We start from the raw sequence: 17,676 nt of genomic DNA, 5'->3' as shown, positions 1-17,676 counted from the left end.
ACGTTTTTGTTTTTGTCTTAAATTGCAATAGAACTGAATGTATGTGGAAATTACATATCTACACATACATACTATCTTTCTACGCCTATAGAGAAGGATAGGAGAGAGAGAGAGGGAGAGAGAGAATTCATTTTTAATATCATGCCCATTCAAAGTACATTCAAACCATTCTTCAAAAATTCAGAGACAATATCACCCTACATTACATAGGAGCTTACATTCTACTTTTTGACTTTATGCCCGATGATGATCTGTCAATTAGCAACCCTGTGTGAATAACATAACGCGATCTGCAACATTTTGCTAAATTTGCTAAAAATGTTATATTCTCGGGCCTACCCTATTTGCGCTCTTCAAGCAGCAAAGGTTGTGGCGATTTTCTGTACGAATTGGGCGTGTGATGCTAATATGATTTCCGCGTGTAGTAACGGCTCGCGAGAGCGGTTGGTGTGTTTTGAGTGGTAAATGGGCTGTTTCTCATTGCTCACTAATTGACAGGTTTGATGCGTCAATCCGGGCGGCGAGCAGAGCGGAGGCCCTTCGTCCGATCCGTTTAATGTCAAATCGTCATTGAATTACATCGAAAAAATGGGTGCTCGAACAATGGAAGAGGTCTGTGACGATTACTTTTCGTCAATTAATCCAATGGCATACAAAATCATTGAAGAGAAGCGGAAATGCATGGAAAAGAACAAGCGGAACTGGGAACGATTAACCCAGGATGAGAAGGACTCGCTGTTGGATGAATGGTTTATTGACCCTGACTTGAAAATTCGGTATGAAATACGATTACATGGCAAGCTTCCCGATAACGACAATAAGATTCCTGATACTTTTCCTCGACTGAAGGTACAAGGAGGAACAAGAACAGTCCAGTTTACAGAACATGAAGATGGTGGACAGGGCAAAGAAACCGTGAGTAATTTTACTTCTGAGTGTAAATCTCGATCTTCTTGGGCGCTACGCAAGCAAAGGGCGTTGTGCTGTAGCTAGCGACTCGCACACAAACGGCCGAAGCCTGCATGCCTCAAGCTGCGGCCGACATTGCGACCCGTATTATGCACGGGTTGCTGTAGTCTAGCTTCTGGACTCTTTTTACTCGTAGCCGTGATTGTACGCGACAAGCCGTATGAGGGCGTGACACCCGAGGATTGCGATACCCGAGAAAAAAGAGTCCAGTAAAATACTTTCGCCGGGTCGAGCAGGGTCAAGAGTTCACGCTAAAGTAGTCATGAATATTCATGACTCGCAGTCAATCAGACAGTTTTACTAGTTAATGAGAATACCAGCTGATCGCACTCCCGCTGGTAGTGTGTGGTAGTGCTGCCCACCTCCACGACACCATGGAGCTACTAGCTCCATGACTATACACTACAGCACTGTCCACCAAAATAGGGGGTTTTGTTCTGAAGTTGAGCCCACTACTTCGACCGCCAGCTCATCATACTGCACTATGTAGGCCTACGTGCTTTCTTTATGCATGATGAGAGACAAGCTGCCCATTCCATGATTTCACGAAGTCATCATATATACAAAGTCTTTACATAAAATCAAGGAAATTCCAAAGACTCTCACAATAATATGTAGCTATTTATGTATTAAAGAGAAGTAAAGTCTGTGTGTCTTATGAGAGAGAAGTCTTTTCATGAAACGTAGCCTCCATCCAAATAGGGGAGGTGTATTAAGTGTATATACCACGATTTATAATACAATGAAAAAAAAAAATGTTTCATTGGACATTATACTACCATAGGCTTATTGCAGATTACAGACTTTATTTTAGATTGATTCCTCCGAGAATAACAGAATGACATCGGTAAAAGGGTCAATCCCACTATATCCGCTAAAATATGTGATCTTCATGATGACTTCTGATCCCGTGTCACAGAAGTCATATTTTTGGTAAAGCTACTCTAGCAAAGATATTAAAAACCAGACCCCCCCCCCTCAAAAAAAAATTATTATTATTATTATCATTACAAAATATCAAATGTAGGAACCAGATTCAAATAGTCGATCGTGCCCAAATAATTTTTTGTCTTTAAAAGCCTGATTGTAGATAGGAATTAAAAAAATGTCATGGTCAACAAAGGCAAGTGAAATTCATTGGATTGCGCCTGCGGGTAGGATAACGAAGAGGTTCGTGTTTTTGTTATTGTTTTTTATATATATATAGATAGATCGAGTCATATACAGACGGATTTCACTGACGAATTCCATAAGGTATTTTAAGATTCAACGACTGTGACATAATACCCTGCCATGAGATTTCTCCTCAAGGATTATGGCAGCCTTAGAGCTCAATTGCAAGGAACTCCTCCCATATCTCACTATAGAACACATTAAAGTAACTTTATTATCTCATTTCCATGGAAAAGTGCAGGTGAGAAACGTATACGTTACGAAAACTCACTCCCTGGCCAACATAACTCGCAGGAGTCATCCAATTATAAACTCAAACGCTCAAGGGAATTCATTCAACAACTTTCATATATAGTCAAACTACTTCATCTAAACGTAAAAGCAACATTATTCCTTTCGTCCTTTTACCAAAACACTTGTGGCTTGCCTTTAAAACAGATTATGCTGATAGTGCAGCTATATATTCGTGGGAAATATGGTGCTGGTTAAAATGGTGCGTTCTTCCACAGGTTCTTTATTCAGAAAGCTATGTCTGTTATTCGGAAGTTTCGCTTATTCGAAAATAAACTATTGCTCACTATTTTTTTTTTCTGATAATGAAACAATGTTCATTAGACAAAACTTAAAAGAAGGGTTTGTAGTTATGTACTTGTAATTAATAGCACACTTAACCATCACAACAATACCCGTCGTTATTATCACACGGCATGTGCTGATACGTGGCGATAACAATATGCCAATTCTTGCAATTTTATCAACTGAATGGATTTAGAAGTAACAGGAGGGTTACAAACATCTATTTCCATAAAAAGGTGTTAGTGCTAACCCAGAGCAGTAAAGAAAAACAAAGCAAAAGGAACTAACCTTGATCGAAGGATGATAATACAGCATGACATTGTAATGATGAGAAGCAGAATGCTTCACAGACGCAGGTACACAGTGACTTAAATTGTCTTATGACTTTGAAAGCGAACATTTTTTTAAGGGTTCTCACCAATGTGAATGCAGGAGGGAATACAGGTCATTCTCATTGATAGTTGATACACACACACAAAAAAAACAAATGGGGGCAAAATTGAATAAGATACGACTATAGCAATTTATCTCCCGCAAAACCATACTGTTGAAAAGACATGATTGATTTTACTTCTCTTTTTTAATGGGAGTGGACTTTCTCTTGTCTGTGTGGTTGAAGATCACCTATTGGAAATCAATACCCAGAAGTAAATGGTTTAGCAAATATTTACACATCACAGATGATATAACTTTCGAGCCCAGCTATTAGTAAAATTGCATTTATATGCATTGAACATCTGTAGTATAAAAATTGATGGAGCGCAGTGTGGGGCACGACATATTGCAATTTGTCTTAACGGTAACGTATACTATTATGTTTCATTGGAAATACCAGATATTTCTCCTTTTAATCATGCTGTTAATGAACATCTTTAATCATCGTCCAACAATGAAGGATTAAAAATCTAGGGCAGCTAGATAAACTTTATAGGAGTCCATACCATGTTGTTATCATGTAAATACGTATTGTTCTGAGGGGTGAACCCCGGAGACTGTGGTATCATAAAGTTTAAATGAATAATCAATAAATTTATTTTGCACTTCGATATATTCATAAGCAAGTGTCGATCTATGCCCTTCAGCATGGTGTTGTGGAGTTTGCCTGTTTATCAAGGAGGCTCTCTCGCCTTCTCGATGATTATAGTTTACCTCCTGATGGCTACATGGCATCATCATAATGCATGGTGAATATCAGAATTGTATAAAATCCGCTGGGATTGTTAAATGCTGAATAATTCTGGAGTCAGAAATGTCTTATTTCTGTTTACAGTTTGTTTTTCAGGAGGTTCATTTTCAGGGTTTATTGTTACGATGGTTCGGTAATCCAAAACGAAATAAGGTTCGCTTAAAATACTAAAGGATTGGTCTTCCGAATCTTTGTTTGTATAGCCCCTAAAAGAAAAATTAAGAAAAAAAGTTTGCAATCCCGTAGGTTCGTTAATTTAGAACGATATTGGTTAGTAATTCCGAATGTTTGTTATAAGACAAAGTATGCAATTTTTCCACTTGTGGATTTACGAACCTTGTTTCATTTGTTTGTTTGTTTGTTTGATGTTTGCTTGTTTGTTCGTTTGTTTGTTTGTTTTTGGGGGGCTATCAAACCTTCAAAATGATAAAGTTTCTCTTATTTTCAGATCAACGAACCTTCGGAAAAACAATGCCTATTCAATTTTTGGATAAATAGCGTGTAGGTTTAATAATTGCCCCGTGAATTCTCCATCAAACATGTGATATCTTTATCTTCTTTTGGTAAATTAGGTCTGAAGAAAATACCAGCTTACTTGTTTTTTTAATCAAAACTGATAAAATACTATTCCTTGTGAAGCTCAACGCGGTAAACCTTTTATGCTCGCGTAATCAAAGAGTGTTTTTGTATTCTAACCTGTTATATTTTATAACACATAAAGCTTTGATGGCTACATATTTCATCAATGAAATCACTTATTACTAGTATATTCATCGTCAGAGCCACACTCAGAAAGATTTGTGGATGTTTTTATTTGAAATTGCGTGGTATTTAGGCCTGTGCTGATAGTATTGTGGTTCATGTGTTGTGAATTATTGTTCTCCAGACATAGAAATTCAATTGTAAACCTACTTTATACGTTTAGACCTATACTTGGCTAAAAAAAAGGGGGATTCCAGAAGTTCAAGGCATCATCTTATAGGATTGTCCCACAAGTACAACATACAGTCGACTGCAGTCGTAGTATACCCAGTCAATTTGCATATAATATCATGAACAATTTGATATTTAGACTCAGTGCCTCGATCTTCAGAGTGTTTATGGATTCACTCGGACACAGTGCAGCCAACTGAAATACCTCTCTCTTACCAAATCCTGCTGCACAAACAAGATCGCAAAATCAAGAACATTTAATTATGATACGAACAGTCATGGCTACTGTTGGGCCCTATTTTTTTTTTTTTTGTACAAAGTTGAAAAAAAAAACATTAGAGAGAAACCACTGGATTCTGTACTAGAGATAAACGATCGTAGATCGCCATTCGTTTTTAGCTCCATGGCCAAATCATGGAGCTACAACTAAACATTTATATTGGGTAAGTTACATAATTATGCAATGCATGCATGCAGTACTCCATCCGCCCTGTGTGAGAAGATCTGCAGGGTGTTGGGAAAAAGCAGGGAGGTGAGAGGCCTCCCTGGAGACAGGTACTGAACTGTGTAATACCTATAACAGTCGGTGACTAGTGTAATCCAAATTCAGCAGTAAATTCGGTATCATGTATTCGTATTAGGCCTACTGTGAAGAAAAAGGTACTGTATCTTTTCTGCAGAAGAATTGAATACTCTGAAACCAATTTGTGACCTATATGAATCTACATGTCATTAATATAGATCACATACGAAATCAGATTTACTTACGAATTTACGAATTCCATTTACTGAGACTGGCTCAACAGACTACTACCATTCTCGGTGGGCGGGACCACAGAACTCTAGAGTTCTGTGGGCGGGACCTGTCAGAGCGAATGATTTATCGCGTTCAGTCAAAATCCGATCGGAAAGTCGTAAAACTGAAACTTTCTTCCCGGACCCTTTTTCGACCACAGTCTCTCGATTATCGCAATCAGAAAATTTGCGCCCTCTCTTGGTCGCACCAAGGAAAAGGGGACGGAGCCCAGACTAGGGTTGCTGCGGCTGGCTGTCTAGGAACTTCGTTCACGTTCAACGGTGTCCGTAAAAAGCCATAGCGACTTCCGGGTGCATGCCATGGACAAAACAAAGGGTTCTTCTAGTATTATCTAACTTCCTAAGTGTTATTGTTTTACTGTGAGTGTTAGGCATGAAAAAGGCAGTCTACAAATCAAAGTAGAGTCTAGGATTTCTGGCCGGATTTCTATATTGTGTGCAAGTGATGGTGGAAAACAAATTCAAATAGATGTTTGTAGAAAAATTAAAGATGTGTCTTTAAGAATCTACCGCTAGTACTGACTGATGAAAGATAATGATATCTTACAGACGCTAGGTCACTGATTATCTTTACCTTGATCTTCATTTTAGACCATTCCGATAGCGGTCTAGATTTCTATCCCTTAATAGGCCTATCAATTGAACCGGAACTTATCAGGCATCAGCATTTGTTGTCATGTATCCATCTCCAAAAAATTATTGGCCTAAATTTCACAAATTTTGCAGTACTTGGCTATGTGATCAGAAATGTTAACATGTAAAACAAAATTCATTATACGTGCCACAGCATCAGCAGAATCCAGTCTTGCTTGGTAGACACAGTATCTTGCTGTATATGGTCTTTTGATGGCATAGTCTTCAAACAGCTTGAAATAGTGTGATATGTCTTGCTGAAACAAAAGTAGAAGCTTACCGGTACATTCTGTACACATTTTGTAACTTATTTTCACTGATCAGCACCCAAGCTACTGTACCTACCCACATAAGATTTTCTTTGTGATAGGCTCGCATAGCCCTTTGATGATTAATGAAGAAGAAGAAGTAATTGTTACATTTTGAGCCTAATTACCAGAATAGAAGATGTAAAAGTTTAGCTATTTAGCCTTGTAAAGAGTAGTTAATGTATATTTGAATCTGCAAGCAATACAAACATTTATTTATTATGTATGAAACTATGATCTGATGAGGATTCTGTGGATACAACAGTATTCTGACAAAATGTAGATCTCACAAGCTGTAAGCAAGTGACACTAGACTGCAGTATTATTTGGCGTGAATCTCAGTGCTAGATACAACTGCATGTATTCATCATCATTGTTGATTTGTGTAGATTGATAATCTCATGAATGATGACATTTAATATCATTACCACTTAAAATTCATGTTGATTGTAGGAACAATTTTCTGCTTTAATTAATGTTATTGATAGCCCTGAACAGCAGGTAAATTGTTTTACAAAAAATCTGGTATTCATCATTAGAATAAAGTAGTGGTGATAGTACAAATATTTAAGTTCATAGCAGCAGCAGTGCAATTGATCAGTAGTAGTAGAGTAGTAGTAGTAGTTAGTAGTAGTAGTAGTAGTAGTGTAGTAGTAGTAGTAGTAGTACTACTACTACTACTACTACTACTAGTAGATAGTAATAGTACTACTGTAGTAGAGTACATAGTGGTCATAAGAAGGGGACTATTAGTTTAGTGGAGGAGTACATTTGTATCAATAGTCCTGAAAGATTTAATTCAAGTATGTAGATGTAGTATATTTAGAATTTGTGTAGACAGTGAAGTTTCAGCTGCATCTAGTGCATAAATTGAAATATCCTGTATTAATCCATGATGTCATTACAATTGTCTTAATATTATTGTCTACTCAACTGTGAAACTACTAAAAGGATACAGGATAAAACAGTATCTCAAAGTGCAGCCAATTCAGGAAAGCTTTAGATGCATTGTAAATGTAACCATCAACATTATTGTACATTGTACATGAATGATGCATACGGTATATTAGCTGTTACATGCATGTTGTGTGTTATATGTATATGTTTATCATCCATTTTATGTGTACACCATTCAATTTAGATGATCCTAATATGCATTACACTCATTGTATTTCATTTCTCAAGCTGTGCAATTTTGTATTCACATACATGTACATGTACCATACATTCTTGTATATTGTTTTCACTGGTGCAGAACCTCATTTTAGCTTCTATATTACTGTGCCATGCGCTTGAATGAACCAGAGAAATATCACAATGCTGTACTTAGCAATCAATGCACTTGCACTTGAATGGGCAGTTTGCATGTCAATCTGATCCATGAGGTAGCTGAACTATATATCACAATATATATCCCGTGTATCTATTCTTATTTAATTCTTGTTGCATGTTTGATGAACCTTGAAATTGTTCACAGAGGCACAATATTGTGAAAGTATGTAATAGTCTTTACACAAAATATTGATTATTTCTATAAAAAAGTTATTTACCCATCTTTAATAGTATTATCATCATTTGGTTTCTGCACCCAATCACAAACTGTAACCCATTTCATCCATTGCAATTCTCTGTCACAACAAAAACAACAACTCTGTATCTTCCTGATTATTGGTAATTAATATTTAGTGATGTCTGTCTCTTCTGTACTAATTGGTTATTATGTAGCAGCTTGTTCAATTCTTTCCTCTATTTCTCTCAGACCATCACTTGGAGGGATGAATTTTCAGGCCCATTCTCCTGGGAAACCAAGGTTTGTTGTCTTGTGTGGTCGCACGATGAAAAAAACGGGGGAAAAAAGACCCAGGTTGTACAGTATGATGTACAATATCCACCTTGTAGCATTTTGTGCCTTAGAATTAAAGTAGACGCATGCCAGCACCTACTAACAAAAAGCCTTGTTCCACATTCTCTGCAATGCTTTGCTGACAAAAGGTTTGCATATTTGTTTGTTTGCTGCATTGTTTATTTTTCTGTGACATGTATGCTTCTGAATGCACAGATCTGGTTTGTGTGCATAATCTGTCGTGGGATTTTCTTTCTTTTCTTTTGTTTGCCCATCCCTTCTGCATTCCGTTAACCCAGTTATGTAAATCTACATTGTAACTTCTCTTTCACAGAGAAAAATAATCACCTCTCCCTTTTGAATGGGGCAAAAGCTGAGATATGCAGTCATTACACTGCCAAAGTGGATGATTAGAATGTCAATTTTTAATGTAGACTGACTTTTATGAGATAAATCCACCTGAAAACTGAAGTCAGTGCTCAAACTGCAAATTTTCACTTGCGTAATTGTACCCATGTCTCTAATTATCCTTGGCAGGCCCCCATGTTCACAAAGGAAAATGCCAAGTGCTCTATGTCCATACAATTTGACTGGAATAAAAAAATATTGAATCAAATAAGACAATTATAATGAAGTGGCAAAGTGTCACATGTTTGCTCATTTAGTCATAACTATTTTTGGTCATAACCATATTTACAGAGTACATGAATGAGGCAACGATGTTATTGCCTTGCAACTTGCCCATTGGTTTGTACATGAAAATTTTTGAAAAGGAGGAAAAAATTCTTATTTTGAACAACTACCAGGGTAAACAAATCCTCTAACTCCTCTCCCTTAAAGTCATCCTTACCTACATTGTAGTTATTACAACTATACATACATTTAGTGTTAAGGACTTGACTTATCTGATTTCACTTTAAAAAAAAGAAAAGAAAAAGAGGAAAGTACATAATTATGTAGGGTATGTTTACTTTGTGTGTGCATGCCAGCTAGAGAGACTTGCGTGATGATGATTTTGTAACCTTTTTGATTTGCGATTTTAGTTTTACTGCCTTATAAAAGAAGACAACAATGTCTGAAACCAAAAGATGAAAGGAAGTGTAACCATTTAAATTGTCAGTGTTTTTAATGAAGCTTGCCAAACCACTCTCTATATTTGTTTTTGCTCTGTTTGCTGTATTATACAAGGTTGTACATGGTAGATCATCGATCAGTTAGAGCATGGATTTGTAACTGATTAGAACATGGATTTCACATTATCAATTACTTCTCATACACTAGGATTGAAGTTCACATGTACATTATAAACATGGCCAGTGTTGAGTTTTGCGCTGGATTTGTGACATACTTGCAGATCCTCTTCCCCCACTCCCCCCCCCCCCCCCCCCCCCCACCTTCCCCATCCCATCCCAACACACTGCTGTGGATCCCCTAACTGCACCTCTGGTAGCACATGATATGATATTCAATGGAGATGTAGAGTGTTTGCCCTCTCATCATAGACCATTGTGATTTTTTTTTTTTTTTGTCTCCTTGATATTGTATATAAATACCATATAGATGTTAAATGTATTTAGCGAGTCTAGTTTTTCACTAATTGGAATTTCCCAACAATTTTGTCAGGAGTATAGCACTGGACTGAGAAATGCATGCTTGTGCATAGTATTATATTTTTCAGGTGTTCAAAAATTTGTGAAGAACACTCGACTCGCCAAATTTACGAAAATTTATAAAAAAACCTACAAAATATATGGCATATACTACAGTACAATATTATACACTTCTATTCAAATGTACATGTCATTCCCATACTTTTTACACAATGTTTTGCACAGAGTGAATTTATATAGGCCAGTTCATAATTAGCGCATGTGCACATTTGTACAAAATAAATGACCTTTCTTTCATCATATTTGGTTAGGCACTCCATTTGTATTTGTAATAAATTTTCAGATTATATTTAAATATATACAGATTCCTCACATGCAACTTTTATTTTTGTTTTTCATTAGGTATAGTGTGTATTATGGAGAACACTGTAGAGTTCCAGCAGGAAGTCACCAATTTAGTATTTAGCATGTGGTGTCCATTCTTTGTGCGTTAATCACGCATGTAGTTGAGTTACATTGTCATTGATTTGGCTGTCTGTTTGTTTTTGAAGGAGTCTTCAAAGGACTCATCCTGGTGAAGTATAGGTGTTTTAGATGAATTTATTGATTTGTAGGTAGCTGACAATGATTGGAATTTCTTTGTGTAAATATACTCAATTACACATAATATGGTATGTCAAACACATTCCACAATTCCACCACCTGAGTCGTAAAGTATCTTTGAAAATACTGTTAGCAAGTCTTTGGCGAGGATTAACACACAGATAGCACGGCCACACACATTTATGTCACAGGCCAGCGAACAAGATGAGCATACAAGTTGTACTGTAGTAGAAACATCGCATGGCTTCAACACACCATACCGGCTTACAGCTTTTCAAACAAACATTCTTTTAAAGTTGATTTGCATGTTACTTTACAGATTTTTGTTGCTGAAAAGCTTGCATATATTGTATCACCATGCATGTTTGAATCCATTTAAGACTAGTCCCGAGTACATACTCGACCAAGTGTCTGTGGGAAATACATGCTATAGCAAAATCAGCTCGTCCTCAGTTGGAAAATAAGCACACTGTCACAGCACCTACCTGTATAGCAATTGTGTATATGACTTGAGGCTGTGAATATCGTGTAAGAGTGATGTTCATGACAGACAGGGACCTTTGGACTTACTGTAAATGTTACAGGGGTGGGATGGGGAGCTTCAACAACAACAACAACAACAACAACAACAACAACAACAACAACAACAACAACAACAACAACAACAACAACAACAACAACAACAACAACAACAACAACAACAACAAGAAGAAGAAGAACAACAACAACAACAGGAAAAATTAATTGAAGAATTATTAAGATATCACAACAAAACCAATTACTCTCTGAAGTTCCCATCCCACCCCATCATCCCACAGCCCACCCCCCCCCCCCCCCCCCCCCAACACACACCAGGGTTCGAAATTGGCGATGGTCCGCTGGCCATTGGCCACCCAAAATCACGTCGGACTAGCCAAAAATCATAAAATTCTGAAGTTACTAGTCCATCTGGCTAGCCAAAATATTGCTTCAGTGTCAAAATTGATTCTAAGTAGTCCGCCTGGCTAGTTCCAAAAAAAGTTAAGTGCGACCCCTGCACACACACAGGTGCTCAGTGGCCGGGCCCCTGTCAGGGTATGGGCTTCTAGGTCATTCTGTATTAAGGTGCAAGGGCTGTCATACGGATGAAACTCTTTCATTGGTAGGACTGATGTACAGGCTGTATGAACAAAGCCTTACTTTTGAAAGGCACCTGGGAATATTCAAGCTAAACTGATTTTAATCATGCTTAGAGATACAACAGTATGAAGAGCATTGTGTGGACCTGTGATATAAGGCATGAAAAGAAAGCATCCATCCAATTTGCAAATTGCCAACTGCCAAATGGTAATTTCCAAAATGCCATTGGCCACTTTGCCCAGAGTAATACGACAGTTGTAGCCTTTAGAGTTTGTGTGTCCCTTTTGCAACCGTGATATTGGATTCCTTTCATGAGCTGTTACATATTGCAGAGATAGACCTTTCCTCAGAATAATACAACTGGAAACTTCTTTATGATGGAGAGCATACAATACCATAGATTTCCAGTGAATTTATTCGGACCCAGAACAAATTCCCACCATTATTCTCTTTTGAAAAGGGGAATATATTCTTGAGTAACATGGGATTAATTTTTCTTTTCTCTTTCATTTTCATTGAGGTGTATTACCATGATTTTATACACAGTGTTGGGAGACATTATTCTTCAACCTTTAGTGACATTTGCAAAAGGCACATGCAATCTTTAAGTAAGTGAGGAGAATTTCAACTAAACAGCAACATCCTGTGCTATCACCCTGTAGTGTAGAATGACCCTTCAATACCACCATTTTCCCCCAGTGAGTGTCATTTGTGCATAAATACACAGCATCTGAAATTACAGTAAATGTTAAACTTGATACAAATGTTGCAAATGAGAATTTATGCATAAGCATATCATATAACTCTGTTGCTTCCTAACTTTTGGTAAGTATTGGCTGTCGTGTTGCTTTTTTATTTTGTTTTCTTTTGTTTGATGTATTGATAATGTGACTATCCAAGGTTCCCCAAGCCAGCTCAACTGAGGTGCATCAATCCTGATTTCCCATTGCAGTGCAGTTTGTCCTTGCCTAAAACAACCCCTCCCTGGTGACTGAGTTCCCCTTCAACACTCATGGCAGATCCCTCTTCCTCTGCATTCATTCTATTTTTTCTCCCTAAACTAATATGGCTTGCTACAGTTGGGCAGTGCTGTAAATTACAGTATGTAACAAAGTATTCTTATTGTGTTAACAGTAATTAACCATTAGGATACGTGTATCGTGTTGATCTTGATCTTCATGCCGTGTATTTCATACAGTAGACATCCAACGTTCATACTTCATAAAGTCTCATGTTTGAAATTCTGTTTTGCCGTGACATCATTCCATTATCAGTCTGTCATCAAAGTGATTGTTTAATGTGAAATTTCTCTTCCTTGATGTCCTTCCCATCTTCTGTTTGCGAATTCCTTAAAATCTGTAAGTTAGTGTATTTTTAGAATAAGAAAACCATCTTTTCAAGCAGAGTGTAAACCGATAGTGTTAATCCTATAAAGAGTAAGGACAGCAATACTCTTTTGTGTGAACAAGGGTTTTCTAATAACTAGGCAACATTGGAGTCTATACTAGGATTGTACTCCATGAAGTGGTGCACTAAAGTGCTGACTACTCAGTATTCTCAATGTGATAACTTGCCTTAATTCCTCTGACAGCAGCTTCTGTTCTACTATTTACAGTGCCAGCAAGATTTACCCATGATGTCCCCAGCATCCATCACAGCTGCCACCACCAGACACACTGACAACGATGTAGAATACCCCGAAAACAGGTTCTCGATGGGTCTGGACTCCACGGAGGAGAGCCGTCTCATCGTGAATGGAGGCAAGCACAAAAGCAAGGACAGCAGGAGAGCCACGGACAACTCTGAGAAGCAGGACAAGACCAGGCTCAGCCGCAAGGACTCGAAAAAAGAGGAGAAGGCGCGAGAGAGGGAGCGGGCCAGGGAGAAGGAGAACCAGAGGGAGCTTGAAAAGCGTAAGGAGCCAGAGGCAGCAGCGCCAGTGGTCAGCCAGCAGCCCAAAGCTGCCCAGTCGCCTATGGCCGACATGAGTCTGGCCATGACCGACAGGAATGGGCGGGCCCCTCCCAAGAAGGAGAAAGCCAAGTCACCCAAACCCCAGAGGAGCCGCACCTCGGGGAGGACCTCGCCGAAGCGAGACGGCAGGCAGAAGGACCGGGAGATTGATATGGAGGACCTCCTTCCAACCTCCAGTCTTGGGGAGGACGTAGCGCCGGGAGGGATCAACTTCAGCATGGCCGACTTTGGGTCGTCCGAAGTGGATGGAATGCTGTCATCGTTCCAATCCTCAACACCACCGCCACCTTCATCGGAAAGTCTCGGAGAATCGCAGGTATTTTGCACTGGACCTCACTCACCTTCTTGTAGCTTTCCCTGACTGTGTATGGTGCACAGCTAGTTCCTAGAGTCGTGAGAGTGTGTCAGGATGTGTTTGATTTTTAGATAACTTACATTGTACATGCGTGTTCCTCTAGAGCACTTGTTGGCAGCTGATGTAGAGCGAGTCATAGTTGTGACCGAACTTACAAACTTGTAGGTGATTAGACCCCGTTATAGACACATATGAACACTGCACTAAGAAACCTACCATGGAGGTAAACCATGGGGCATGTTAGTGTCTGGAAATAATGCCCCCCCCCCCCCCCACACACACACAGACCTGTACAGATACATGCATGGGTGGAATGCGTGTATGACTACCCCTGCAGTGTGACATACTGTAAAACGTGATATATTCGTGGCATGAAATTTTCCCAAATTGCAGCTGACGGCCTTTTTTGTGGCATGGAATTTTCGCGAATTGTTACTGGCGTGCAATGCATACAGTGTAGAGAAGAACTTTTGCGTGCATTTTATTTTCGCGAATCTTGGCGCTCACGAAATTCGCGAAATTAAAATGCACGCGAACATTCCTCGTTTTACAGTATACACAACCTTAAAGGGACTCATGCTCTCACAAGTAGTCAACTGCATCTGGACCCGTTTGGATGTCTTCGTGATCAACTTTTATTTTTCTCCATAAGCATTCACTGTAAAGAGCACTGCATGAACACACTGTTCGCAGCCAGTGTAACATTTTATCCCCTTGGTTTGGCTAGGGCAAGTAGTTATATGCATTTTATGCTCATATTTTTGCATTGTTAGAGAAAGCTTACTAGAATGTATCACCCCTTAGTTTTTATTTTGCACTAAAAATTGGATCGATGGTATTATTTGAAAAGATGCATCTACCAAAAATTCTTTGAAAGAAAAACCTATCAGAAGGAAATTTACCAGAGTAAGCAGCCTAGTATATATATATAGCAAAAAAGAAAAGAATAGAAAAAGAAATCCCAATTTTTGAATGTTTTTGTTCTTATTGTATCCTGTGCAGTAAATTCTTTCCACCTATGGTTCATGTAAATGAAAGTTAGTTGTTTGTTTGTTGTTTTTTTTTCATGTAAAAGTCAGTTTTGTCTGCAATATATCTGTAGAATTGAATTCCTTTCTATGAATAGCCCTTGTGAAAAGCCTGTCTGGTATATAAAGTTCTGTCGTTTAAGAAAAACTTGTATTCTGTATATAAAGTTCTGTCGTTTAAGAAAAACTTGTATTCTGTATGCCTGCTGCTTTTTCAGGGGTCGACTTCGGCACCGGGCGGCGATGCTGATAGCTTTGACTTCCTGTTACAGTGGTAGATCATCTTGAAGCCGTAACCGTGGACAACATCGATGCCGCAAGACAATGCCCACAGACATATTTCCAGTGCTGTCTGCTTTGATGTCCAGATGAGATCGTCCAAAGGAGATTCTTCCTCAGCAAAACGCAACTAATATGGGTTTTTTGCAATAGCGTGTTGACAGCAATCTGGTTTGTTGTTCTATCTACATGAGTAGATAAAGGGTCAATTGCACATTTGAGTACAATGTTACATTTTTATTGTACAAAGTTCAGATCTTGCAATGTCACAAAAGGGATAACAATGCATGCAAATAGGGGAATATACAAGTTGTACCTCCACATTTTTTTTTTCTAAATGCAATGATTAGGACCAATTCACTGTCAAGGTATCAGGAGTTCTATGGCATGACATGTGCTAAGAATGAGCTGGCTAAGAATGTTTTTTTGCTGGAAGAAGCAGAGCCTTGAGATCAGGGTTGCATTCTGTGGGAAAGAAGTCTGATCGGTAGTTAGAGATTTCGGCGTCATGACATGCGTTAAGAAGTCTGAAGAGACAGTTTATGCTCATCCCTTTCTATGGGTCAGACCCCTGTTCACAAGATCCCCCCCCCCCCAAATGCCTTTACCTTTCAAAGTTTCTTCGTTTCCCCAAATTCCTTCAGTTTTCAAAGGTGCTTTGATTCTGGCATCAGACCTGCTGCTCTTCTAAGTTTCTAACTCCTGTGGAAAAAAGAATAAATTAGCAAATTTTTTGTGTGCAATTCTCACAAATTTACAACCCAGAGAAATATGGGACTAAAAAGATCATATTGAAACCCATAACTTGTTTATTTGTTTGTTTGTTTCAATAAAAGGCAGGGTGTGAAAAAAGGCAAATTTGCTCAAGACATGTGAGAATATGGTCCTTTCTTTAAATGAAAACAAAACATAGAAGACATTGAATATTATTTCATAGTTCTTCAGAAATCATTCATTCTGAGAAAGAGAAGTGAATGGCATTTGCAAGAAAGAGAATATGGTATATTGCAAAACAAGGATTATTTTGATATTTTTGTTGTATTGATGAATGATGGCCTTTTATATGCCTAAATGACCTTGGTTGTTAGTTTGTGAACATGTCTACCTTTCCGTCAAAATTATGCAGAACCCTGAAAAAAAAAATAGGCAAAATTCTCATTGATGGGAAGTTAATGTCATTTAGGAGCTACCATCTGACTGAACAAACTAAGAATCAGGCATGTCTTATCCGTGTTCATGAATGTTCTTTTACATACAAATTCAGCCAGCCATAGTTTTTCTCTTTCTCGTTCTTTTTTTTTTTGTGACAAGGTTCTGCATTAACATCAAGTGCAATCAGAAAAAATACCTCATCTTCGCTGGAATGTTTCGTCTGATGGTGTTTTTTGTAGATCCAATGATCCAGGGAGGGAGGGATGTAAGATTTAATTTTGTCAAATTGACTCTTATTCGCAGTAGTATGTGATAATTAATCATACCTCAAAATAAGGCCCTTTTACCTAAGAATGCGCATTTGAGACATTGCCATTATCTTGGATTTTGGTTAAGTATGGATCAAGATATGTAGAACCTTTAACCCATTGAGGACGGACTGATTTTGCTATAACATGCATTTCCCATGTAAACACACCTGCCCGAGTATACTCGGGACTCATCCTCAGCGGGTTTAAGTCACCTGTGTGTGAAATTGCAATCTGTGTTTTGATTTTTTTTTTTTACGTTGCAAAGATGGCCACATCACTGGGTACTGTGTGATCTCATGTCTGAAAAACAATACAGTCAGTAAATCTACATGTGCTGTGCAGGCTCTTTCAGAAATGAAGCTGATGATTCATGAGGGTTGGTTGCTTTTCATCAGCCAGAATTCTTGCTTCACGTTCTAATGCAGCACTTCTCATTTTGGTAGTGATTTTAGTCACTTAGCAATACTTTCATTTGGCAAAAGAAAATGATTTAATGTCTATTCACACATTCTCATTGTATCTTTGTCCACCCCCCCCCATTCCATATAGTGTAGGTATTCATTTATGTATTCATAACATAATGCCACAAAAACCTGAACTGATTATATATTTGTGGAAATCAAGTTTAAACGTTTGTTTCTGTACTCATTTGAGTCTCCCACTTGGTGTTTGTATTCTCTTTTGATGATGAGTTCAGTGATTCAAGTAGTTTATCTGCAATAGTGTGCTTTCTGATGTCACCGCCATAATTATTCATTGTATTTGTGGAGCCACAGTCGACCGAATTTTCGTGAGTAAGATGAGGCAT

General features: G+C 38.2%; 1 protein-coding gene across 2 annotated transcripts; it reads left to right on the top strand.

The window, feature by feature from the left end:
- Window positions 1–512: 512 nt before the first annotated feature.
- LOC139729127 (uncharacterized) lies at window positions 513–16,467 on the top strand. 2 transcript variants are annotated; one of them, XM_071640057.1, is made up of 4 exons: window positions 513–915; window positions 8,354–8,404; window positions 13,385–14,059; window positions 15,345–16,467. In XM_071640057.1, the coding sequence occupies exons 1-4, from the start codon at window positions 589–591 to the stop codon at window positions 15,402–15,404; spliced, it is 1,113 nt and encodes a 370-aa protein (XP_071496158.1). In that variant the 5' UTR covers window positions 513–588; the 3' UTR covers window positions 15,405–16,467. The 2 variants fall into 2 exon arrangements, with proteins under 2 accessions (XP_071496158.1, XP_071496159.1); XM_071640058.1 differs by lacking the exon at window positions 8,354–8,404.
- The last annotated feature ends 1,209 nt before the right edge of the window (window positions 16,468–17,676 follow it).

The sequence above is a fragment of the Diadema antillarum genome, unplaced genomic scaffold (genome assembly GCF_040938485.1).
Source record: "Diadema antillarum isolate AM-2024a unplaced genomic scaffold, OU_Dant_1.0 seq00000218_RagTag, whole genome shotgun sequence".
Classification (NCBI taxonomy): Eukaryota; Metazoa; Echinodermata; class Echinoidea; order Diadematoida; family Diadematidae; genus Diadema; species Diadema antillarum.
The sequence above is the reverse complement of the archived record's forward strand: the minus strand, read 5'-3'. Positions and strand labels throughout refer to the sequence as shown.

Bases quoted from the DNA above. Each gene is read 5' to 3' on its own strand.
- LOC139729127 (XM_071640057.1), top strand. From the start codon at position 589: ATGGGTGCTCGAACAATGGAAGAGGTCTGTGACGATTACTTTTCGTCA. The intron at 8,405-13,384 runs GTTTGTTGTCTT...TACTATTTACAG, and splicing joins CATTCTCCTGGGAAACCAAG to TGCCAGCAAGATTTACCCAT. The intron at 14,060-15,344 runs GTATTTTGCACT...CTGCTTTTTCAG, and splicing joins AAAGTCTCGGAGAATCGCAG to GGGTCGACTTCGGCACCGGG.